The 27,923-nt window shown below is 35.5% G+C and overlaps 1 protein-coding gene across 2 annotated transcripts in view; it reads right to left on the reverse strand.

The window, feature by feature from the left end:
- The window catches only part of RSF1 (remodeling and spacing factor 1), a 112,871-nt gene that overhangs the window by 53,534 nt on the left and 31,414 nt on the right, over positions 1-27,923 (reverse strand). For both annotated transcript variants that reach the window (XM_081063773.1, XM_081063772.1), the window contains exons 2-4: positions 24,161-24,252; positions 3,513-3,605; positions 2,122-2,327 (exon numbers count right to left, since the gene is read on the reverse strand). In XM_081063773.1, the coding sequence (XP_080919899.1) occupies positions 2,122-2,327; positions 3,513-3,605; positions 24,161-24,252 (391 nt within the window). The remainder of the gene's footprint in view (positions 1-2,121; positions 2,328-3,512; positions 3,606-24,160; positions 24,253-27,923) is intronic.

A 27,923-nucleotide genomic window follows, 5' to 3' on the forward strand; every position in this document is an offset into this window, starting at 1 on the left:
GACACTGGCCAGAACTTAAAAATTTATATTTCTGAAATCTATTATAAACACTTGGTTAAATCATACACAACTTCCATTTTTGAAGGTTAAAATGTCAATTTCACATGACTCAATGATATTTAACTACTTTTAGTCTTTTGTAAGTAACTTAGTAAATCTTGTTTAAACTTAAAATATAATTATATATATTGGTTAACTACCTATCTACCTATTTCATAAATATTTCTATTATGAATTTTATAACAGACATGGAAATTGCTATTTAATAGAAGATTTAAGAATATGGTGGTGTTACAGCATGAAATTTTTTTAAAAGACTGTTTTAGAGCAGTTTTATGTTCACAGCACAATGGAGAAGGTAGAGAGATTTCCCATATACTCCCAATTACAGAAGGAACGCAATATAAATTTATTAATTTAATAAAATCAGGAAATGATAGTGTGACAATCAGGTGTACAGATTTTGGCTTTAATTACCTGATATCAGAGTCAATAAACCCAATGATTTCTTAAAAGTCCCAAATAATGCTACGTATCTGGGGAAAATAGCCTGCCTGGTACATTTGCAGATAGGAATTCACATGTTCATAGATAATTGTTCAAAGAGGCTAAAAATAACCTGGCACCAGTTCTCTAAAGAAATCTGTGATTATTAACATGAGAAAACTGTTCAGGCATTCTATATAAACATTTGCATCTAAACAACTGCCACATCCACCATTTTATCTTTATCATAAACAGATTTTTGTACATGGAAGATTTTTTTAAAAGGCAGCAGTACGGGGAATAAAACATGGAAAAATGATCAAGGATGAGATGAGGTGAAAGATACATGAATGGAATTTTGCCCTTTCCTCTTTCTGATCAATGCTCTTTCTCTCATATCATGCATTAGGATATATACTTAAAATGGTGTACATTGGAAGTTGTTTTAGGCCACGTATGACCAATGAATAATAATCGCAATTATTTTTCTGTCATGTTTTCTTCATCTACAAAGTACGAGAGAGTATCTTTTAAACAACTATTTCAATATAGGAAATAGTAGTGGTGTTAAAACATAATGACCAGAACCGCCTCGATGCATGTATTCAGAAGGAGAGGTGGTGAGTAAATTTTATTTCAGGACTACTTTGTTTATCTCCACTTAGTAAACTAACTACATGGAGAACGATATTGTAGTATGAAAATTCCCCATGAGCTCATTCAATTCACATTTATTCTTAGGGAATGAAAGCTGAGTTTCTCTGACCCAAATATTCTAAATTTCTATGGATTACCTCTTCAAAATTAGTAAATAATCAGTAACAAAAATCTGCTAAAATTCAAAACAAGCAAAAACAGATGAGTTAAAGACAAAGTAGTTTTCCCAAGGCAATGGTTATATATCTATTAGTTTTCCCTACTTTAGTTGTAGATTCTCTGACATTTTAAAAATTAATATAAACTGTGGGTATTAATGAAACTAATACATAATTAAGTTGCAGGAACAGATTACAGACACAAACATTCTGAATAACGGTCCCAGTGTCATCTATTGATTGGGAAAAAAGCCTTGTTATTTCAAGGTTTTACATTAAATGTTTACAATGAAATATATTTGTTGATACAAATAAGAAATCAAGATTTTTTAAAAAGGACTATGGCAAAAAGCACAATATTTCTCAAATTTCTTCAGAACCCCAGTAAGGAAATATACACGTAATCGAAACCAAAAATATACTAAAGCATTAAGATGAATTGGATAAATTCAAATAATTAGGAATAAGTAGATAATCCTAATAGAAAACTATAGCTAAATAAGGACCACACAATACTTTACTTGTATTTTTGTGTAACAATGGGTTTTTTGGTGCATATTACCAATGCGTTACCCTTCATCAGATTCTGGCTTCCTTAAGTACAAGGTATGTGTCCTGATACGGACCACACTACTAAATATATTTATTTATTTATTTGACAAAATAATGAATTAAATGCCTACTATGGGTATCGTGCTGGACATAAGGCTCAACCCCACAAAAAAAGGACCATACCAGACTTAGAGACTATATTCTAGTAGAGAACAAATCAAAGTAAGGAACAAACAAATAAATGTAAAAAGTTTCCAAGAAAAGATACCTGACAATGCATTTCCATGAAGATCCATCTTGATCGTCTTGTTCTTCTATGTACATTCTGACATTGTGATCTTGATCCAACTGGTACCAGTACATGAGGCCGTCTCTGTCTCGGCCAATGGGCTGGAGACGCATGGTATCTGCATCTTCCTCATTGATAATATTCTTGAATTTGAGATTGTCATCAAACTGACACTCGCAGAGGTACTGGAAAATAGTCATAACATGGCTTGAAATACGCCACATAAAGGTTTCTCCATTACAGTAAACGTGATATGTTCAACCATATAACTGATTCAGGGACAGAAGCAGAAAGAACACATGTAGTTTATTCATCTTTCACCATCTTCTCCCCACATTTGTATAACCTGCTTAAAGGAACCAAGTTAAAAGACAAATTTTAACATTTTATATTAGTATTATATAAATTTACAGGTTTAAAGCAACCAACGACGCAAAAATCAAGTTATACATCAAAAGCACTGAGTGTGTTGGCAATAAAGTCTCCCAAATTGTCTCATGGTATAAAATTTTCAATGATTTTTTTTCTCTCTTAAAGCTTTTAGATGAATATTATTCTTGAAATGGCTGTTTTTGAAAGCCTGAGACATATGCATTTTCAAGGAAGGGAAGTCTCGTGGATAGGTACCTCTGCAGAATTATCTAAATAAAAAGATATTCACATGACTTATTTGAAGGACCTAACTTTTCGTTATACATTTCTGTATATGACTAGGGTATTAAGTCAGGTTTCTTCCCTGAGCCTCTTTGCCCAGGCAGGTAATACATGAAGTTCCTATGAAAGCCTCTTTGCCAGGTATCTAGCCAAGTAGTCTCTCTTTTGTGAAGAGTATTTTTTCCTTCATTATGCTGCCACTTTGCTAATAATTAGGGTCAACACTCTGAAATGGGTAGGAAGAGAAAGAGAAATTCAAGGTTGAAAATAAATCCAGTTTGAGAAGACCTATTTTAATCCAGTAAATTGGTTACTTGAGAGTTTATGTACACAATAGCATGCCCCTATCATCTGGAAAACTATCAAATTACTAATTCAGTAAATCAGTAAAAGATTAACCATTTTTTAGTATGTGTTAGCAATGACTGCGAAGGCTGAAAATAATGAATAACATCAATTTGGGCCAACTGCTTGCCCATTCTACAATAGTCCCTACAAGCACAGATCATTAAAGCTAGATATACTTCTGTATTGAAAAACAATCAACGGTCATTTAAAGAATAGACTGTTTTGGTCAACAAAAAAATTTGAGAAAATCTATTGTCCTTTTCTAGTAACAATAAAAATGTCTATTTTCCAGTTATTTTCTAATTCAACCAGGAGTCAAAAGTAAATTTTTAAATTAAAATAATTTTAACAAATAATAAATTTATTACCTTTAGGAGTGCTAGTTTGCATTCAACACTCATTTCGAGATAGCCTTTCTTCTCCATTTCCCATGCCCAGGTGCTATTAAACTCTTGGCATATCTGTCAGAGAAAGTTAATATCTTAATACATAAAAGTTTTATTTACAAAGGTAGTTTTGCTGTTTAATTATGTTAACTGTTCTTCAAAACATACAAACGAAAAAGTTTATACCAAACACAGTCCAATCCAATTCCACCCTAAAATACATACTAGTTAAATACACCAGACATGTTTGCTACTGACTGATGACTGAATTTAGGGTAAACACTGATCTCTGCAGCTCTGTCCTCTGCTCAAGAATTTTATACACTCTTTTGTGAAACATTTTCCTAAATGCAATAATTATCTGACTGTGTCTCTCAAAATGGCCTGGAAGTTCCCGGAGGGCAAACACAAGTTTATTCATTTCTATGCCTAGAAGTAGACTCAAAAAACATGCCAAAGTGTAGGCATATTTTTATTTTTTATTTTTTTAGAACAATAAATACCTTTATTACATGGGCTAAGCTAGGAGGGAGAAGGATTTATTTGCCTTTCTGGGCTGTGATCTTCCTCATTAGAACTCCAGCTCCTTGCCCTCTTGCACACGGCCATCTGCTCAGCCACACTGGCCTGGGTAGGCATATTTTTAATCAAGCCACTCTCCAACTCAAAGTTCTTCTATTTATGGGTAAAGATTCCATTGCTTGGCATTTGAGACCTTCTATAATGTGGCATTAACTTAAATTTCTAGGCCTCTCTCCATATACAAGCATTTCAGGCAAACCAGAGCCACTTAAGCTGAGGAAAGAAAATTTGGATAACCACTCTACTGAATGATAGAGACTAATCCAGAAAAATGCCATGGGTTCCATGACTTTCGTGAGCCCGTTTCTTCAGCAATGAAAGGGGAGCAACAATAATACTGAACTTAAAGGTTATAAAATAGACATGAAAAATGATATAAAGTACCTAACAACTTCAAAAAAATTTGTTTTTATTGCTTTTAACTAGTGCCTGGCTTTGTTTATCTCTGAAAGGGGGAATCCTTGGATATCATTTAGATAGAAATTTTTATTTTGCAATTGAGAAACATGAAGTTTAGAGAGATTCATCTATCCAGTGATTCCACAAGTATTTACTGAGTACCTACTCCATAGTGGAACTAGTCAAAGAGCTGGGATACCGTGGTGAAGACAGACAACCTGCCATCACGGAGCTTACATTCTAGGAGATATTCAAACAGGTAAAAATAAGAAAATTTCAAGTAGAGACAAATGCTATGTTGAAAATAAAATAATGTGATAGTTTTGAGTACTACTCTGGATTGGCTGCTCAAGGAAGGCCTCATTAAAAAGTTGACATTTGACACAAGTTGAGACATAAAATAGAAATCAGCCACAAGACCTGGAGCAGTAATGTTTCAAGCAGAAAAAACAAGCTAGCACAAAGGTCTTAAGGTTAGATGTATCAGAAAAACAGAGAAAAGATCAGAGGAAATGAAGGAGAGTAAGAGGAAAAGTAGCAGAAGATAAGGTTAAAGAGGTAAACCAGGCCCAAATTATATAGGCCAGGGCAAGGAATTAAGATTTTATATCAAATGTGATGGGAAGCCAATGAAGGGGTTTAAATGGGGGAATTGATGATTCATGTTTCAAAAATGGCCACAGTGTGGAAAATGGGTTGCAGACAGAAAAGAGAAGCTAAGAAACCAATCTGAAGGCAAGAGACGAAGACAGACTATGTGGAATAGTGGGAACAGGAAGAAATAGACAGTTGTATTTTGGAGGCACAATCATCAGGGCTTTTGATAGAACAGATGTGGAGGGTGACAAGAAAGAAAAACCAAAGGTGACATCTAGATTCCTTGGCTTAAACAAAGGGAAGGATTAAAGTGCTTTTAACTAAGGTATTAAGGGTATACCTGACAGAAGGGAGCTAGCAAGAGATCTGTTTTATACCTAATGACCTTGAGGTAGATATTAGACATCTAAGAAGTATGTTGCTCAAAGTCACTAGGCTGACACTCAAAGATTATGACACCTGGTTCAGAGGTCTTTCCATTGGATCATACAGTCTTTCCTCAAACCTTATCAAAACTGACTTAAGAAGAACTTTATGGCTGAGCTCGGAGAAGTCAAGGGCTGTGCCTACTCATCTTCGTATCCCTCGCTTGTGACAAAATATGAGACACGAAGCAAATACAAAACAAGGAGCTGACGAATAATGGAGAGACATTTAAAAATAATGCTTTTACCTAACTTTAAAGACTTCTTTTTAGTTAACCGCCAATAATTGCTATAGCCAACACAACACATCCTAAAGAACATTGTAAATTCTTATTAGAATAACAGTTAATATTTATTGCATGTTTATTATGTGCCAATTACTGTTCTAACTGCTTTACAATATTAACGTAATCAATTCTTATAAGCCTTAGATGGGCGTATTGTTATCCTCAGGAAGGTATGCGCTTTAGCCAAGAAAGGAGAGAAGTAAGAACATCTCTAGTCATTTGTGGTGGAATCAATATGTATTTAAGACAGCAGTCTGGTCTGTTATCAACAACTGAGCTGTGGGCAAAGGCTAGTCTGAGGATTATAAATCATCGAGCTCCGTTTTTTTACACTCAAATTACATCTCACCAAGTCTCCCTGACGTACTATTTAAACATGTCCAGCTGTTTTGTATATAATATTCTTTCAGGAGGACTAAAATACAGAGGAGAGAAAATCTAATTCAGCCAATAGATGAAGGGAGACTAAAGAAGGTTTTATTCAAGTAATGACATTTATGCGAGGACCTGAAGGATGAATGAGGTTTTACCAGACGAGGAGTTAAAGAGCATTTCAGGAAGAAAAAAATATGCAAAGCAACGGGGATGTGAACGATGATGGTATGTTCTGTCAATGCGACTGGAAGAGCTGTTTATGCCGAACATATGTAAAGCCCTAGATCATGAGCACTTGGGGTTGGGAGTGGGCAGAAAAGGACAGGAGGGTAGGTCATGGTTTGTAAATATGGGGACTCGACATGCATTTGGAAGTACTGATGGAAAATAGTTCTGTTGCACTGGGCAAGGCAGACAGAAGGATGGAGTCTGAGGTCAAGGAGACCAGCAATAGCCTATTTTGCAACTCAAGAGAAAGATGAAGCCTGAGCTACGCTTGGCAAAGGATACTCAAGAGAAGGCATATTCAGATTGTTAGTGCACTTATCTTACAAAAGCTGTAACAAATTTTATGTTTAATATATAGTTTTCATATCCATGATAAAACTTTCACATAAATTATTTCATTTGAGATGGGTATCCCGTAAAACTACAAGATTTTTGAAAGCAAAAGAAAGTCTGATTCATCTTTCTATTTCTTACAGTATCTAGCAAGTAGAGGGCCTTGCTGATAGTGGACACTCAATAAATATTTACTGTATCAACGTTCTCTGGTATAACTACTAAGATAATTTACTGTTATGATGGGATACCTGAGAATACTGCCTATCAGAACACATTAAGAGTCATATAGAGGGGCGACCTGATGGCTCAGTTGGTTAGAACATAAGCTATGAGCAACAGGGTTGGCCGGTTCAATTCCCACATGAGCCAGTGAGCTGTGCCCTCCACAACTAGATTGAAGGACAACGAGCTGCCACTGAGCTGCCAAGGGGCAGCCGGATGGCTCAGTTGGTTACAGCACGAGCTCTTAACAACAAGGTTGCTGGTTGGACTCCTGCATGGGATGGTGGGCTGCGCCCCCTGCAACTAGATTGAAAATGGTGACTGGACTTGGAGCTGAGCTGCGCCCTCCACAACTAGATTGAAGGACAACTTGACTTGGAGCTGATGGGTCCTGGGAAAAAGACTGTTCCCCAATCAAGTCCTGGAAATACACACTGTTCCCCTTCTCCAATAAAAAAAATCTTTAAAAAAAAAAGTTATATAGAAAGGATGTTTCTTTAATTCCTTAAAAACTATATACAGGAAATATTTCAATGGCAAGTTTTCTCAAGTGACATGGTTTTGGAAATCAAAAGAACACCAAAACCCCACCAACTGACCAGGGTATAGGCATGCATTAATTAATGTTCATTCCACAAACATTTCATTAGGAATTTACTGTGTGCCAGACATTGTACATGACACCAGGATAAATAAGATTCTATAACTCCTGCTAAAGGAGCTCAGGATAACTACTGAGATAATTTACTATTATGATGGGATATCTGAGAACACTGCCTATCAGAACGCATTAAGAGTTATATAGAAAGTGGGACAGGCAGCTGTAATCTCAGTTAACCTATAAATACGGCACATTTACACGTCAAAAATTTGTGAAACTATTCTCAAAAGTAGCCTGTTCTGAAGTCTTAGTCAAGGAAAAAGTGCCCTGAAAGTAACTGACATAAGTAAGTCTAGGAAGAAAAATAAAATCTCTATCATAGCTATTTTATATTTATAGGTAAAATTAACCATATACATAAAATGGAAAGAATATGACTGGTAAGTCCCTCTTTCCAAGTAATCTGCTCTTTATCAGTCACCTAGATATAAAGGGCAGTTAGGCTTTAGCGTCAAATAAATTGAGAGTCAAATCGTGGCTCTTCCTATCATCAGTGTGATCTTGTGGAGTCAATTCTCTCTCTTAATTTCAGCATCTTCATCTGTAAAATGGAGGTTCTGCTGCTAGTAAAAGAGATGAGATAAAGAAGATACCTATCAGATACTCACTGTGCTATATATAGCTCCCTTATATATATGAAAACCTGAAAATGGTTCTAGGAAATCACCGAAAGAACCAACTGGAACACAAGTAGAAATGGAAAGAATTAAGAGCTGGTAGGAAGCAGATCAGTGTTGTTCCAACTGTACATAAACATTGTTTCATGACACTTTTCAGATACACACGCACACATACGCATCTAAGCTTTAAATAGTTATTGGTGGTTGATTTAATTTCCTACTTTGATTTTCAGGGTAATTAATCGTACGTCATGCTAAATGGCTTCCCTTGTCATGCTCTGCACCCAGTACTATAGTGAATATCTTGAAGCTCAGATTACTGCTAGATTTAGAAAAAAATTCCCCATTATATTTTCTAAAATTTTATTGTAAAAACATGTATATAATAAAAGTAAAATTTGCCACTTTAACTATTAAGTGTACAATTCAGTGACATTAATTACATTCACAATGTTGTATAACCATTACCACATTTTATTTCCAAAACTTTTTTTTATCAACCAAACAGAAACTCTAACCATTAAGCAACAGTAACTCCCCATCCTCTTCCCACCCCGCAGCACCTGGTAACCTCTAATCTACTTTTCTATGAATTTTCCTGTTACAGACAGTTCATATAACTGAATCATCTAATATTATTTCTTTTTGTGTCTGGCTTCTTTCATTTAGCATAATGTTTTCAAGGTTTATCCATGCGATAGCACATATAAAAACTTCATTCCTTACATGTGCTATATTTTTTACGGATGAAAAATATTCCATTGTATGAATACACCACATTTTGTTTATCCATCCATCTGTTGTGGATACTTGTGTAGTTTCAACCTTTTGGCTATTATAAATTATGTTGCAATAAATTATGTTGCAATAAACATTGGAGCACAAGATACCTGTTTCAATTCTTTTGAATATATACGAAGGAGTGAAACTGTTAGGTCGTATGGTTAATTCTATGTTTAGCTTTTTCAGAAACTTTTCCATAGCAGCTATACCATTTTGCATTTCCATCAGGAACGTATGAAGCTTTCAATAACTCTAGGACTTCACCAACACTTATTATTTTCCTTTTTTAAAAAAGAAATAGCTATCCTATCAAGTATAAAGTGTTATCTTGCTGTAGTTTTTAATTTGCATTTCCCCAATGACAAATGATGTTGAGCATTTCTTCATGTGCTAATTTATTAATCTTTGTATATTGTTGGAGAAATGTCTACTCACAACTTTTGCTCCTTTTAAAATTGGGTTGTCTATTAAATTGGGTTGTTAAGTTTTAGGAGTGCCTTTTGCATTCTGGATTTTACATTTTTTATCAGTCACGTGACTTGCAAATGTTTTCTCCCATTCTGCAGGTTGTCATTTCACTTGCATTATAATGTCCTTTGATGCACAAAAGTTTTTAATTTTGATAAAGTTCAATTTATCTATTTTTTTCTCTTGTTGCTCATGCTTTTGATGGCATATCTAAGAATCAACTGCCAAATTCAAGGTCATGAAGGTTTATCCCTGTTTCATTCTAACAGGTTTATGGTTTTAGAACATTTATTTAGGTTGTTAATCCATTTTAAGTTAATTTTTGCAGATGGTATGAGGTCAAGTGTCTGCTTCACTTTGCAAGTTGGTAGATCTCACACTATAGGCAATAGTCAAAAGAAGTTTTAAAAATAAGACAGTAAGTACTCAATAAATCTTATATACTCCATCCTTTCCTCATTTTCAGTTCAGACAAGAATTAAGACATGTACACATTATCAACATCATAGTATTTTTCAAATGGTTCCTAAAGTTTTTATACTTAGAACATTTCAGGAGATTCTATTTTCACTTTCCAAGCTTATCAGCTTAGCTAAAGCAATGAGAAATAACTTGAAATTGCTGTTTTTATGTAACTTCTTTCAAAACACACTCATAGTAGTTATAGGTATGTTTACTAGGTAAATAACTGTGGCTATGAAGGAGCAGTATCTGAGTACATAACTACGAGGTCATGACCAGTACAAGTGTGCACACTGGGAAAAAAGCTCTGGGGGGAGAAGCCAAACCTGAAGTCTACTCTACTCGAGGACACTTTTGCCACAGGAGGTTTCCCAGCCATAATTAAGGAATTACTGCTTATTTCTCCATAGACAAGCCTTCAGGTATATTATTATTATTAAAATACATTCCTTGGACCACATGAAGTCACATAAGAATTCAGTAAAAAACTAAAGAGAATGCAATCCAATATTTCTATATCCACCATATAAATAATTTGGCCCAAGTTGCTGTTAATTTCCAAAGGAATGCCAACCACAGAAAATAAAGAGTTTCCTAAAACTGCTCTGCTGTTTCTCTGATAATTTATCATTAATATTGAAACATTTGCTGGGTTCTAACTATTTGACAGGCACTCTGCTAAAAGTATGCACATTATACTTTCAGGAGAAAACAGAGGGTCAAAGCAGTTAACTAAATTAAACTTATACACGTAGTAATTAGCAGAGTTCAGGTTTTCCCATTACAAATCCAGTGCTCTTTCTACAACACCACATGCAATTCATTTATGATGGTAAATTATGGTTGCTCACATATTACCACAGAGTAAAATGGTACTCTTTAAGGAACATTTTACAAAGTTAAAATTAAGTGAAAATGCTTTCTAACATAGAAAGTATTAAGTATTCATTCTGTGGCATTAGACAAACCTGTGTTCAATCCTTGTTTCAGTATCTACTATCTGTGTCACTTTGGGAGCTGCTTAATTCTCCATGATCTGGGTTGTGTTATGAATTAAATGGTAATGTATGTAAAATAGCATAGTACATTGTATATAGTAAGCCCTCAAATATTAATTCTTACCATTATTAAGTTTTAGAGAAATCAAAACCTTCATCAATTGCTGATGGGAATGTAAAATGGTACAACGGCTATGGAAAACAGTGGTAGTTCCTCAAAAAATTCAACAAAAAATTATCATATGAACCAGTGATTACATTCCTAGGTACATACAAAAATAAATATACGTGGTCTCAAAAAAACTTGTACACTAATGTTCATAGCAGCATTATTTCTAATAGCCAAAAAGTGACACAAATTCAAAGGATCATCAACTGATGATGGGATAAATAAAATGTGATATATAATCCATTCAATGAAATAGCATTTCACACTAAAAAAAGAACAAAATACTCATACATTATACAAAAAGCCTGAAATCATTAGACTAAGAAGTCCAACATAAAAGGCCACATATTTTATGATTCCATATATAAGAAACATCCCAAGTAGGCAAATCCATAGAAACAGGAAGTAGATTAGTGGTAGCCAGGGGAATGGGGAGGTGATTGAGACTGACTGCTAATGGCTAGGAGTTTCTTTTGGGGTAATGGAATATTCTGGAATTAGAGGTCATGGTTGCACAACATTGTGAATATACTAAAAATCAGTGAATATACTTTAATATGGCAAATTTCATATTACATGAATTATATCAACAAAAAATTAAAATTAAAATTAATTTATTAACAAAGCAAACAAAAATTAAAGATAACCTTAATTTACTTTTGAAAAATAAATACAGCAATAGAAAAATATCTAAACCTTGTCAAAATGTGACCAAAATATGACAAATGACAAAAGACGGCCCTTATGACTTCTTAAGGAGTAAAAGCAACGGGTCTTTTAGAAATGGCCACTTAGGTTAAGGCCATCTATTGCCAAACTTATTCACTTTAAAAGACTGCTAAACATGTTACTAGAGAGCAAGGGACACAGATTACCTCCACCTTTACTTTTGAGGGACAAATAAATGGTGACATTTTCCAAAGAGGGGTACAGAAAAACCCCAGAAGAGACACATTAGGTTATTTTCTACTGGATGTCATTATCCCTCTAATATTGAACCCCAGAAAATACTCTGCTTATTCTAAGAAGTGTATTTGTTTTTATATTTTAACATTTCTTGAAATCAAGAGCATTTTAAAATCAATGATTACATTCAGTGTGATAGTAATTTTTTCTTCGAAAAACTGTATCTTAATAATTGTGGCATGTGGTGAAGAAATCACACAAAGAAAAACAGTGATTATAAATTATCATCTATCTCAGAAATTATTCTGAGGCTAAAGAAAATCAAGCAGGATTTCCTTTAAAGGATAATTTATTAAAAATTGGCTTTCCCATTACTTTTCAAGGCCTTTATATGGATGTCTTTGTGTAGGAGACAGGGCAGTAGAAAGGTAGAGGCACAAGTACTAACTTTGTTAAGAGCAGATACCTGTTTATTAGCCTGGTGGTATATTCATTATCTATGGCTAAGGTGTCCAAAATTGCTCACGGTGGTATCTAAAATCATTAACAACCACACTAAATAGAGGAGTTTCATGGCAACATGAAATTTCATTGGCAGAGAAATTTCTTTGTGACTCCTCACCAAATAAGAGGAATGTGAAGCTCGATAAGGCCAAGGCCTATCTGACTAGGCAAGAGGTTAGCATGTCCTAGCACAACTGCTAGTTGAAATTTCCACTCACTGGGTTTCTTCACTTTTAGGAGGGTAATTCCACCTTAAAAGTAGAGCATCACCAGCTAGCTTTTCGGGTTCCTTTACACTCTGGATGATATTGGAGAATATATGTTGGCAAGTGCAGGATATAGCACAACAATGAATGCCCTTAGCTGAGTTGTGAGACACCTCTTTCCCTCTCTTATCAGTTACCAGGACTTATTGATTCTACCTTTCAGATAACTCTCACATCTACCCTCTCCTTTCCATCCTATCACCAAAACTGAAATTCAGGTCTCTTCATTGCCCAGTTGGATTATCACAATAATCTCATTTTCAAATAACTCCTAGGCCGCCACTCATTGCCATTCCCTCTAGGTACTGTATATTACTGTGACGCTAAGCTATTGGTAATTTCCTATCAAATGTCTACTCATTCTATAGGTCTTATTTCAATTGTTTAAGGGAGACACTAACTAGAGATGACTGTGGTAGCAGTGTAGCCTGCTATGTCTAGGCTTAGGAGTTTAAGCTTATACTGGTAACGTCTGCGGTGAGCCAAGGAACAAGGTCTAACAGATACCAGATATTAGCTCTGGATTCTAACAGAATTTTACATTAATTATATATACTTCACTGACTTCAAAAGGAAAACAAATAGCTCTCTGTAATACATACATACAATGGTGCCACAAAGAGAAAGATAAAAGATCAGGAGCCACGTTAACAGGGAAAAGTAAAAATTCTATCAGAAAACCAGCTGATGTAGCCAACGAGTACAACTAAGAAGTAAATACAGAATTAAGTTTATTAGCAGCCAAGTGAAAGAAAACTGAAATTGTCTAAATGATTAACTCATCTAATATCAATTCATAAAAGATGGAAAAAAACATTCAAAATGCTTACAATCTACAAGAAAGGCAAATGTGAGGGGCAATTATTAGTGATATTTTGAAGCACTGGACTCATAAAGTCCTGGCTTGAATACTGGCTCTGCCATTTCTAGCAATGTAAGCCTGGCCAGGTTATTTAGTTTCTCAAAATAAATTTCCTTGCGCATACAATGAGGATAATATCTATTTCAAAGGTGAGCCATATACGGAAAGTATTAAAACACAGTGCCTGCTACATACTGAACATTTAATATAAAAACTATATGACAGTTTCTTTGATGGACTTACACATAAATCCATGAAGGAACATCTTCCCGGGAGAAGGCCTCAAGGAGGAAGTAATAACTTGAGCTGAGATCTAAAGGATAAATAAGTCTGCCAGGAAAACAAGCTGGTGGGAAGGCATTTCAGGCAGAAGATAATAAATAGTACGTGCAAAAACTCTGAAGAACGAAAAAGACGGCATGTTCTGTGAATGACATACAATATACTGTAAGGAGTAGGGTACACAGGGAAGAATGTCATTAGATGGGGCTGAAAGAAAAGTGGCTAAACCATTACAAGCACTGCATGCTATGACAGAGTTTAGATTAAGTGAAAGGGAATCACTAAATAATTCTGAAAGTGACATGATAGATACTTTTAAAACTGTGTTTTTAAAAGGTCATTCTTGTCGCAGTGAGCAGAAGGTAGTAGAAGAATACAAGACTAAACGCTGTAAGATCAATTAGAAGGAGAAAGTTCAGGCGGGAGATGATAAAGGCCTGTGGTGTGATAGCTTCCATTAACTACATTACCTTAATAGTATCTTTTATTAGGTTGGTGCAAAAGTAATCGCCATTTAAAAGGTTAAAAACAATGGCAAAAACCGCAATTACTTTTGCACCAACCTAACATATACCTTACAAATTAGGTAATAATGTAAGCTTCAACAGTATCTTTAATATTATATTAGCCTCAATAATACTTTTACCCTTAGATCCAACATCAGCTGCTATTTCGAGTGCATTTCTTACAGTAGTATTTCATTAAATTCTCACAATGCTGCAAGATAAATGTTAGTTTCTCTGATAAGATTGCATTTTCTCAGTTTTACAGATGAATCAATCAACTTGGGTTTAGACAAGTGAGATAAAGTTTCCTGAGATCAAGAGTGCAAAGGAGCCAAGAATGAAGCCCAAATGTGGTAACACCAAAATTCTAACTCTTTCCAGCTAACCTATCTCATTTAATACCAATAAGTAAATTTGTTTAATGCATTAGGTTAGATTTAGAGTAAATAATCAAATGCACTAATGTGAGAATTTCATGATTCTATCTATGGTTTTTACAGAAGAGCATATTTTGATGAAAATGACATGGCAAAAATACTTTTCCAAAGAATTTTTGAAAACTGCAAATCTTTGGTGAGTTTTCTTATCAAATTACAAATCTATCATTAATAGAATAAATCTCTATTAGTTTTCTATTGCTCTGTAATAAATACCACACATTTAGCATCTTAAAAAAACACCCTCTTTGGTCAAACAGATGGACAATAGACATATGAAAAGATGCTCAACATCACTAATCTCAGAGAAATGCAAATAAAAACCACAATGAGCTATCACCTCACCCCAGTTAGAATGGCTATCATCAACAAGACAAATAGCAACAAGTGTTGGAGACCAGGCTGTAGAGAAAAAGGAACCCTCATATACTGTCGGTGGGAATGTAAATTTGCACAGTTATGGAAAACAGTATGGAAGTTACTCAAAAAATTAATAGTAGAATTACCATATGACCCCAGGATCTACCCAAAAAATCTGAAAACATTTATCCATAAGAATATATGTACTCCAATGTTCATTGCAGTATTATTTACGATAGCCAAGACATGGAAACAACCAAAGTGTCTTTTGATAGATGATTGGATAAAGAAGATGTGGTATATATACACAATGGAATACTATTCTGCCATTGAAAAAAGAAATAGTGCCATTTGTGACAACATGGAATCTTGAGATTATTATGCCAAGCAAAACAGTCAGACAGAAAAAGTCGAGAACCATATGATTTCATTGATATGTGGATATAAAACTGAAAGCAACAAAGGAACAAGACAAACAAAAACTGACAGACATAGACAATAGTTTAGTGGCTACCAGAGGGTAAGGGGAGAAGAGGATGGTAGATGAGGGTAAAAGGGATCAAATATATGGTGACGGAAGGAAAACTGACTCCGGGTGGTGAACACACAATATGATATATAGATGATGTATTACAAAATTGTATACTTGAAACCTATGTGACTTTACTAACCATTGTCACCCCCAATAAACTTTAATTAACAAACAAACAAAAAACAAAAAACACCTATTTATATTCTCAGTTTCTGTAGGACAGAAGTCCTGTATAGCCTGGTGTGGCTGGGTTCCCTGCTTATAGTCTCACAAAGCCCGATGTCAAGGTGCTATCAGGGCTGAATTCCTCTGGGGGCTCTGGGCAAAAACCAACTTCCAAGCTCATTCAGACTGTTGGCAGAATTCATTTCCTTCTCGTGCCTTCCATGTGACCCTCCACTTTCAAGCTAGCCAGGGTTTTGAGTCCTTCGAACACTTCTAGTATCTCTGATTTCTCCTTCTGCCTACATCTTCTGCTTTTAAGGGCTCATTGATTTACATTGGGCCCATTTGGATAATTCAGGATAATCACCCTATCTCAAGGTCAACTGATAGATTTCATCATATCCATAAAGCCCCCTTTGCCATGTAACATATTCACCGAGTGAAGACCATCAGGGTCAAACTTTTGCCTACCATATAACCTGCATCAGCTATTCTAAATGCCTTCCATAAAAATCACTGAGTGACCCCTTAGCTCTAAGTATGATTTCATGTTGAACACTTTTTACCTTACCACTGTGGTCTACGTCTATCTTTCACATTGTTTTCCTAAGCATTATTCTTTAGAAGGAAGAAAGAAATCAATGCTTATCTATTTTTTATCAGTCATAATCTTTACCACAAACACTAAAAAGACCCACAAAACTACTTTAAGCTGACACTACACTGCACTTAAAAGCAGCTACATTCTGCCTGGCATCATATTTATTTGTGTTACCTACTTTAGTTTTCTTACTTTACTGAACCCCAGTCTCATGAACACCAGTGTCTCATATATTCGCGGCAGTACCTAAGTCCTTTACCGAGTAGGCCATCAAAAAGCGTTTACTAAATAGGGGGATGAAAATCTGCTAGCTCTAGCGACTGTGGATTCTTAGCTAGCCACATTTATGGTTAGATCCTGTGTTTAAATAAATTATGCTAAGGCATCTTCCAGCTTTTCTATTAGATAATTCTGTTCTGTATGCTACGCATGACATCATCCAGGGGTCAGAGAGCAAACCTGGCAAAAGAAAATCAGAAAGAATAAACAGAGGTACGAAGAAACCAAGCAAAGCTGAGAGAGATTTAAAAAGATTAAACTGTGGAAGAATGATAAAACGTTTTAGAAACAAGAACTGAAGAATGTCCCCTGGACATGACAACGTTGCAAGGCTAGTTTTTGGTAGCTCAGTGAGGGCAGAAACCAGATGGGGAAGATTCTGTAGGAACTGAAAAAGCAAATACAGCATATGTGGGCAATTTTGAGAAGCTTGACTATAATATAATGAAGTTTTATTTTTTATTCAGTATTACTAGTATTTTTAAACAAAATGTTACTCTAAAGCTTTGAAATGAACATTTTATTAAGTGTTAATGGATTTCAAACAATAGTACAGAAGTAGATATTATTACCCCAACAACCATGATGGTACAGAATTTCACATTATATTAGAATCCAAGTTATTTTGTCAACTGGGACACTAAGAGAAAAATTACAGCATGGTTTCTCCTAACATTTTTATTTTGGAGCTAACCACTTACCCAAAACTAGGCAATAATATGAGTAAAAAAAAAAAATAATATGAGTAAATTTTTCTTTCCAAGGGAATTTTTACACTCAAAATCTTTCATTTACTTGAGAAATTCAAGCAAGTTACTGGTGATACTGGCAACTTTCATTTCCATAAATTTTATTTTTCAAAGTGCTTTCACAACTATCAATACTACCCGATGATTCGCAAAATTGAGGTTTGGGCATTCTTCTTTCTCATGTTCTTTCATGTTCTAACTAGAAGGATGTCCCAAGTCACAGCAATATGAAACTTACTCAGAATCAACACCTTAATAGAAAAGCTAGATCTCTTGATTCTTAATTCAATGTTTTTTATCCTTTGTCTAGAAATCACTACAGATTCTACAATAAATTACAGATGCACACAATAATATAAATCAAAGTTTTAATGATTCCAACAAATCCTCATGCCAATGATAATTCCTGAAGTGTTTGCATCACTTAATATTCTATGAATCTAAATTACTAAAAAATCAAGAGATCTAGTTTCCCAGAAAAGATAGTTTATAAGGATGAGTCTCCGGTTTACAAAATAAATAGGCTCCTAAAAAGTTGCATATGAATGCAATTTCAATAAATTCTTATGTTGAGGGAACTACATAATTTATGATAGTAGTTTTCAACCCCCTTTCCCTTTCTATTAATCAGCACAATCACTTCTTCACAAAATATTTCATGGGACTGAACTGTGTCTCCTCAAAATCCGCATGTTGAAACCCTAACCTATAATATATAACCTATAATTTATGATAGTAGTTTTCAACCCCCTTTCCCTTTCTATTAATCAGCACAATCACTTTCTTCACAAAATATTTCATGGGACTAAACTGTGTCTCCTCAAAATCCGTATGTTGAAACCCTAACCTATAATATGTCTATTTCGAGATGGGGACTTTAAGGAGGTAATTAAGCTTAAATGAGGTCATAAGAGTAGAGCCATAATCCTACAGGATTGCTGTCTCTGCTTTACATACCCTCACCAGGTACTATATGCTCAGTGGAGGACAACTAAAAAATATTATGGCAGCACTGAGTATCAGTGACGAGTTGAGGGGTGTGAGCCACTGAGCAAGGGAGGGAGGGAGAGAGGAAGGGAGAGAGGGAGGGAGAGCAAGAGAGAAAGAGAAAGAGAGAGAGAGATTGAGACTTCTGCAAGAAAAGTGTTCATTCATTCATTCATTCATTCATTCAACAAATATTTATTGAGCAACAGCTATGTGTTAGGCACTTGTTCAGGTGCTAAAAATGTAAGAGACTGACAAAAATCCTTGAACTCACAGAGCTTTGATTCTTGTAGAGACATACTTAAAAAGTAAACATGGTGATTTTAGAGAGCAATAAATACTATGAAGGAAATAAAACAAGGTAATGTATTAAAAGACTGGTGGAAGACTTAAGAGCAAGGCCTACTTTAGTCATATACAAAGAACCAAGGAGCCAGAAAGAGCATGACCATTCTTTAAACCAAAACCAGTCTTGTAGAATTTAGTAAACAGAATAACAAAAACCCAGAGAAAAAAATCAGGGACCATTACATCAACACCTCTGTCGTCATGTTAAGAAATTTATTTTCCATTCAGAGACAAGGGCTCAGAATTTTTTTTTTTTAAACCTTTTTATTTATTTAAGTGTGTTTTTCCAGGACCCATCAGCTCCAAGTCAAGTAGTTGTTTCAATCTAGTTGTGGAGGGCACAGCTCACAGTGGCCCATGTGGGGACCAAACCAGCAACCTTGTTGTTAAGAGCACTGCGCTCTAACCAACTGAGCTAACGGGCAGCCCCCAAGGACTCAAACTTTAAGGGATTAAAGCAGAGAAGAAAGATCACTCTCATTTTCACTTTACCATTGTAATTGTGGTAACAAGACTGGAGGCATGGAATCCAATCTAGAGATTCCCACAATAATCCAAGTGACAGAAAATGACCACAATTAGAGACAGCTAGGATTGAGTAAACTGAGTTGAAAGAGATTAAGGAGGCTAAATCAATCAGGGCTTAGTAATATACTAGAGATGAAGGACAAAAGAAAGTCCAGAATGACCAACAGGGTTCTGTTTCAGTGACTGAATAGATAATTTTTTTCCCCACTAACTTGGATATATGACCAAGAACAAGCATTTCTCTTTGGGTCTTATTATCTTCACCTATTAAAGGACAAGCTCAGAGAGAAAGAGAGGTCAGAATTTAGTTTGGAAAATGAGAAAGGAGTCAAGGATGATACTTAAGATTTTTGGTTTGGGTTAAGTAGGTGGGGGTGTTAGTGCCATTTAACCAAGAGTGTCAGTCAGGGTAGTCTAAATTATGCTGCAGTAATAAATGATGCCCAAATCTCAATGGTTTACAGCAGTAGTTGGCAAACTATGGCCCGCAGACTGAGTGCTTGTTTTTATAAACTTTTTTGAAACACAGCCATTATCCATTCATTAGAAATTGTAGTTGTGAAAGAGACTGTAAAGACCACAAGCCTAAAATATATACTATGTGACCCTGTAAGAAATAATTTGCCCCTAGGTTTACAGCAACAAAGGTGTATTCCTGGGCTATATGTTGATGGCAGTTTGGCAATGGCTCCCCCTCACCTTCACCCCAAAATGAACAGTACTACCTAAAAAAGTATCAGTCATCGTAGCAAAAGAAATGGAAAACATACACTGCTTTAAAGCTTTGGCCCCAAAGTGTAATAATATACTACGCCTGATTTCATCAGCAGGGAGACATATACTCATCCCAAAGGCAGGGGAACCAAATCTTTAATAGGTGTCCCACACAAATCTTCCCCCCACACCCATTTCCCAAAGTTTATGGCCACTTATGAAGAACTGATATTTTTTAATCTCTTCTATAAATAGGTGTGATCATGTGACTGTGTTCTTCCCAATAGAACAACATAAGTAACGCATACAACTTTTGCCTCACTTCTTGAAAGAAAATTGCTTGCCCTGGACTTTCTTTCCCTTTCCTACAGATGAAGCATTACATTCTACAACACAGAAAAGCAAAAAGCCCTAGGATGGAACAATGAAACAAAGAACCTGGATCCCCGAATAATCTCATGGAACACAACTGCCCCAAGAGGCTAGATCAGTCAGATTGTTATGACATAGAGAAATAAATTTATTTTTTATTTAAGTAATCATATTTTGGAGTCTTTTTGTTACAATGGTTTAGTATCTACCTTAATATAAATTCACTTTATTTTTGAAGTAAATATGTTCATTATGCAGTTGAATAAACTGGCCTTGGAACTAAGAAGATTCAGGATGAAAATATGAGTCACTAGCATACGGAGTGTAAAGTCACGGGAATAGATAAGATCATCCAGGGAGGGTACATGAAATGAGACTAGAGGAGGGTCTAGAACAAAGCTCTGCACTACTAAAACTTCGGAGCTTAGAAAAAAACAAAGAATTGGCAAAAAAGACTACTAGGGGTAGAGGGAAAATCAGTAAAGTATTGTAGAAAAGAAGCCAAAAGAAGAGAGGGCTTCAAGGAAAAAACAACCAGAGCAACTGAGAAGATATGGAATAAAAAGGGTCAGCTGAATTCAGCAATAAGGACCTGCTCAAACTCTTGCCGTGTAAAAGCAATTTTGTTGGAATGGAATGGTACAGAGGAAAGAAAAAAGTGAAGAGTGAATGGGAAGTAAAGTAGCAAAATCCAAATGAAAATTATTTCAAGAAGTTTGCTATAATACAATAAAAAGCCTTTATGTGGCCCATAACGATCCTCCTGGTATTCACCAATCTTATGTGATTCCCTTTTGCCTTGGTTATGAGCCAGATCTAGTGAGTGATTTCATCCGAACAAACAGAATATGGCAAAAGTTACAGACAGTATGTCATTTCTAAGATTTGGTTATAAAAAGACATGACATGTCTTAGGTGTCCTCTCTCACTCGTGGGTTATAAGCTGCGCTATGGAGAAGCAGTGCCCTCTGGGGCTGCAATGTTGTGAGCTGACCTGCTCAGAAGCCATGACAAGGCTTCTATCAGAGTCAAGTGTTAGAGCTTGGAAGTAGATCCTCCCACAGTTGAGCCTTTAGTTGAGACTGCAATCCAGGCTGTCAGCTTGACTACAGCTTAACGAGACACTCTGAGCCAGAGGCACCCAGGTAGGCCACATTCAAATTCCTAACACACAAAAACTGTGAGGTAAGAAATGTCTGATGTTCACTGTTTTCAGCTATTAAGTTTTGGGGAAATTTGTCATGAAAGCAATAGATAACTAATATAAGGGGGAAGAAGACGATACATGGCAGCTGAAGGAAAATAAAGAATTAAGGTAGAGTGCATAGTTCTTTTAAAAAGGACAGTAAATATGAAATTAACAAATCTCAATAAATATCTACGTAGAAAAATTATTTTTTAATATTGAAGAAGGACCCAATATGTGTTAAGTAAGTCCATAAAACAAGTCTCAACAAAATTAATGGGATCATCATCATACAAAATATATCCTATACAATGGAATAAAATTAGAAATCAGTAATAGGAAAAAAAATTGAGGAAATTCATAAATAGGTGGAAACTAAACAACATATTACTAAATAGCCAATGGGTCAAAGAAGGAATCACAGCGGAAAGAGAAAATGCTTTGAGATCATTGAAAACAAAATACATTATACCAATTTATGGAATGACACTAAGCAAGGGTTACATTGTATATAATACCTGAAAATGCCTATATTAAAAAAGAGGAAAGTCTCAAATTAATCACCTAAATTTCAACCTTAAGATTCTAAAAAAGAAGAGCAAACTAAACCCAAAGCAAGAAGGAAATAATCAAATAGAAAAATAGAGAAATTCAACAAAACCAAAAATTGTTTCTTAACAGGATCAACAAAATTGACAAACGTCTAGTTAAACTAATAAAGAAAAAGAAGAGGCGGTGGCAGGTTGGCTCACTGGTTACAGCACAGGGATCGTAACACCAAGGTCGCTGGTTCGATTCCCACATGGGCCAGTGAGAAACAGCGGATTACACTTGGAGCTGAGCCACCAGTGGGTGGCTGGTTGGCTAAATGATTAGAATGCAGTGCTCATAACAACAAGGTTGCCAGTTCAATTCACACGTGGGCCAGTGAGCTGTGCTCTCTACAGCTAAGCTTGTGAACAGCTCTCCCTGGAACTGGGCTGCCGTGAGCAGCCGGAATTTGACATGAGCTGCCTCGGGCTGCCATGAGTGGCTGGTGGCCAGTGTGAGTGGCCAGCAGCCGGCGAGAGCCCTGAGCTGCTATGAGTGCTGACAGACAACCGACGACCCTCGACCGATTGCCTCAGCGGGGGTCGGGGGGGCATGGGTCAGGGAGCTGTGTCCTACACAACTAGACTGAGAAACAATGGCTCGAACCGGAGTGGCAGTGGGTGGGGGTGGAAAAAAGGGGGGAAAAATTTGCTTATCATAGATCATTCAGTTTAACATATTTCAGAGATTTAATTAAATATTAGTTAATCAGGCTTTTAGAAAATCCCACTTAACACTGAATTTTTGAAATGTGGAGCCTACTTTGCAATCCTTCATATTTGTGCAAAAATATTGAAATATATTTCATACTGAGTTTTTCAAAAGTTAAAGACACTGCCATTCAGAGTTTAGGGTCTATATTTCTTCTCCTTGAATCTGGACAGAACTGTATGGTGTAAGTGACCTTTCCAAACTCCTGATCCAGAGAATCGGTGAGGTGACTAAAATGACTACTGTTTTATGTCACTTAATTTGGAATGGTGCATTATGCAGCAAAGATAACTGGAACAGCACATGTGATTTTTATAATGAAAAAGACAAATCCTGTTCCCTCTTTTCAAAGCACTCTATAATCACACACATGCCCCCACCAAAAAAAAGCAGATATGAAAATACATCGATATATGAACATATATTTTTTTAACGATGACGAGAACATTACAGAGCTTTTCAGTAACCTAAAAATATAACCTAATATTCTGGTATGTTACAGAATTTAAAATACCCCCAAAGAACATCATGGAGGTACATACCTATATCAGCATAAGCTTTCAAAAACTGTGTGGTTCTCAAAGTTTGGATGCAATTCCAGATAAGATTTCCTGAATGGTCTTGTCTTTAATAGGGTTTATTCTAAAGCAAACATTTTCCGATTACCTAGGTTGTTCTCATTAAGAATAGGTTGGCGTTGTTGGTAACTTAGAAGTCTCCCATACTGACAGAAAGGTCTTTGGACATTTTACCTTCTAAGTAAGAGACAAATTCTGGCTCAGTTTATGCATACTGTGTACTATTAAAGAAATGATGACTTTTCTTGGGCCTTACTTGGATTTTACTTGATTTGATCCGGACCGAGTGAGAGAAGACATGAAAAACCCCGAGTACACAGTGTCAGGCACAAAAGAGACATAATACATCTGAAATCTAACTTTAGGATTCAAGACTATTGCTTAGTAGCTGCAAAAGAGAATCACATCCTGATAGGAGTCACACGGATTTCTAAGTCATATTTTGGAACTTTTAGTAGACTATTTTAAAAGTTAAGCTTATTATGAAACATTACAAACTTATGCTAGGTAGAGTGATATTTCAGTAACAGAGAAGGTAATTTATAAATATTTACCTTGATCAAATATTTTTCCCATCTGTCTGCTGTAACGGATTTGCCAATCTTTCTCATTAACTTCAAATGGAGCTCCACCAATTCTTTTGGTACTTAAAAAGGAAGAAAAAATACTGTTAGCCAGCAAAATAATAAGTTTGTAAACATTGAAATTATAGAAAAACATCTTTCCCCAATGCCGAATCATTTTTCAAAAAAGGTGATGCTGATTTTAGCTATCTTTGAGATTTCTGAATCAGAAAAGACTAAACTAGGGCAAGAAACAAAATGAAAACTACTTTCTTAAAGATGAGTAGGTATATTCACATTTTCCTTCAAAAACACATCAAGTAAGTGTGAACTCTTACGTAAACTACGGACTCTGGGTGCTCATATGTCAGTGTAACAACTGTAACAAATGTACCGCTCTGGTGGGGATGTGGATAGTGAGGGATGTGAGCATACGCGGGGGTAGGAGGGTATATATACGCGGGAGGAGAGTATACACATGCGGGGGAAGGAGGGTATATGGGAACTCTGTACTTGGTGCTCGATTTTTCTGTGAATCTAAAACTGCTCTAAAAATAAAGTCTATTTAAAAAAAACATTGAGCAAAAGCACTTAAATATAGAACTAAAATTTCTACTGTGTCTCATAAACACATATTTGGTTTCTTTACTGAGACTGGAGACCAACAAATTCACAGAATTAAAAAGGAATCAAGGAACATAAATTCTAAGTTGATAGATACCCTGTTTCACTCAAAATAAGACCTAGCCGGACAATCAGCTTGATGCATCTTTTGGAGCAAAAATTAATATAAGACCCAGTATTATATTATATTGGATTATACCCAGTCTGTATTATATATATTATACCTGGATAAGACAGGGTCTTATGTTAATTTTTGCTCCAAAAGACACATAAGAGCTGACTGTCTGGCTAGGTCTTATTTTCAGGGAAACACGGTATCTCAGAAATAGTCTAATGGTTTTCAAACTGTTTCAGAAAACTATTCTTCCAATCTATCCCTTATCTATTGTGCTAAACTTCCCTATAGCACCCTTATTAAGATCAGTGCTTAATCTTTGGGAACAGAAAATTTACTTACCTTCTAAAGTTCTAATTATTAAAAAGTTACCCTTCTACGAAATCAAATCTGCCCTCTTCCTACCTGGTTCTTGCTCTTATTCTCTAGTTTCAAAGACAATACTTTCAATTCCTCATGTTTTTGAACCTTCAAATATTTGAAGATTTCCGTATCTTCTCTCAGGTTCTCTCTTCTAACTATAAACAACTAGAGTTCCTCTAACTATCTCTTGGGCATGATCTGATTATGTTGTTTATATTAATTAAATCTGAGGGAAATAAAGGACATACAAGCCTGTCAAGTTCAGCATTTCCCAAGTATCACTAGAACCATAAGAGAAATTATAGGTATACTTATCTACAAAGGTTCCATAATAATACTTTAGAAAAATGCTGTCCCCCAACACACACACACACACACACACGCGCGCATTTTTTTGACCCCAGGACGTCTTGAAGTCTTTACTGATTGTTCTTATGTGTACTGTGACTAAGATAAAAATATAATTTGCAGCATTCCCTAATACACTTGATCATGGAACTTTTTGTGTGAAACTCACAATAAATAATAGGATACAAGTGCTCTGAAGTACAGGTTGAAAAACGTTCGACTGATTTTTTTCAGTCATTCTTTCAGATTCTTTATTCTCCACTAAAGCTACTTCCAACTTGAAATGACCTTTAAGTATAAAAACATTTAGCCAGAGAAGTAGTCTCTGCCCTTAACAAGCCCTACTTAAGAGAGTCTTCTTAGAGTGGTTAAGACCATGGTGAGTTGGAGGTAAGAGGGAGAAACTAGGAGGGGTGGTCATAGACAAGTACAGGATTGAAGGTGGAGTGGAGAAAAGGGAGGAAAGACATTACAGATGCAAAAAGCTGGAAAAGTGATCACGGAACTAGAAGCCCATATGGAAACAGAAAAAGCACATGATCTTGAATAGCCTTATAAGGCCAGGCTAAAAAGTTTACATTTTGTTTAAAAGTTTAATTAAGAGCATAGTCGGTAATTCAGAAAAGATCTCAAATGACTGAACTGTAGGAAAACAGATTGCTTTTATTTGCGTGTTTTAGGGCTGAGATATGTGCATTCAGGAAAATAACAATCCAGAAAGATGGGAGTAACCTGAACTAAGGTAGAAGTAGGCAGATTTGAGAAATGTTTAGGAAACAAATACCGTGTTTTGCCATGTTTAATGTGCACTTTTTTGCCCAAATTTGTGAGGGAAAAATAAGCATGTGCTTTATAAATGCATAATACTAATTTGGTATCGATATAATTGTTTTCAATTATTTTATCTATGCTTATGAGTTAATAAGTATAACTCTAGAAATCAGTAATAATATCCGTATGCAAAATACGCTGGAATATGATTATCTGTTTTGCTGAACTTAGGACGAACTTGCAACAACAAAGAGTTCTTGGTTGGCCTTCTATGATGCGTAAATATCTTAAATTTGTTACCAGTGGACAAAAGTCCTTGTATACTTTGTATCTGTTCTTTCTTTTGTAATTATTTGTTACATAAAATTTATTGTACCGTAATATGCTTTAAAAAAAATGCTAATAAATGCAGAAAAGGCATTTGACAAAATTCAGCAGCCATTTATGAAGAAAACTCTTAAGAAAGTGAGAATAGAGGGACCATATCTCTACATAATAAAGGCCATATATGATAAACCCACAACAAACATCACTTAATGGGGAAAACCTAAAACCATTTCCCTTAAGATCAGGAAAAAGGCAAGGTTGCCCACTTTCTCCACTTCTATTCAACATAGTGCTGGAAGTCCTAGCCACAGCAATCAGACAAGAAAAATAAATAAAAGGCATCCAAACTGGTAAGGAGGAAGTAAAACTGTCATTATATGCAGATGACATGATACTATATGTAGAGAATCCCAAAGATTCTACCAAAATCTATTAGAACTAATAAATGAATTTAGTAAAGTAGCAGGATACAAAATTAATATTCAGAAATCAGTTGCATTTGTATTTACCAATAATAAAATATCAGAAGGAGAGATTAAGAAAACAATCCCATTTACAATTGCTTCAAAGACTATAAAATACCTGGGAATAAATTTAACCAAAGAAGTAAAAGATCTGTACTCAGAAAATTATGAGACACTGAAGAGAGAAATTGAAGAAGATAACGATAAGGGGTTAATATCCCAAATTTATAAAACACTCACTCAACTCAACTCCAAAACAACAAACAACCCCAATTTAAAAATGAGCAGAGGACATGAAGAGACATTTTTCTAAAAAGGACATACAGACGGCAAAGAGACATAAGAAAAAATGCTCAACCTCACTAATCATTAGAGAAATGCAAATAAAAACCACAATGAGATACCACCTCACCCCAGTCAAAATGGCCATCATCAATACATCAACAAACAACAAGTGCTGGCGAGGATGTGGAGAAACAGGAACCCTGCACTGTTGATGGGATTGCAAATTGGTGCAACCACTATGGAAAACAGTATGGAAGTATCTCAAAAAACTGAAAATGGACCCAGCAATTCCACTCCTAAGTATGCATCCAGAGAAATCCAAAACTCTAATTCAAAAAAAAATTATGCACCCCTATGTTTATTACAGCACTATACACAATAGCCAAGACATGGAAACAACCGAAATGCCCATTGGTAGACGACTGAATTAAGAAACTGTGGTACATTTATACAATGG

The sequence above is a fragment of the Rhinolophus hipposideros genome, assembly GCF_964194185.1.
Source record: "Rhinolophus hipposideros genome assembly, chromosome: 10".
NCBI classification, from domain to species: Eukaryota; Metazoa; Chordata; class Mammalia; order Chiroptera; family Rhinolophidae; genus Rhinolophus; species Rhinolophus hipposideros.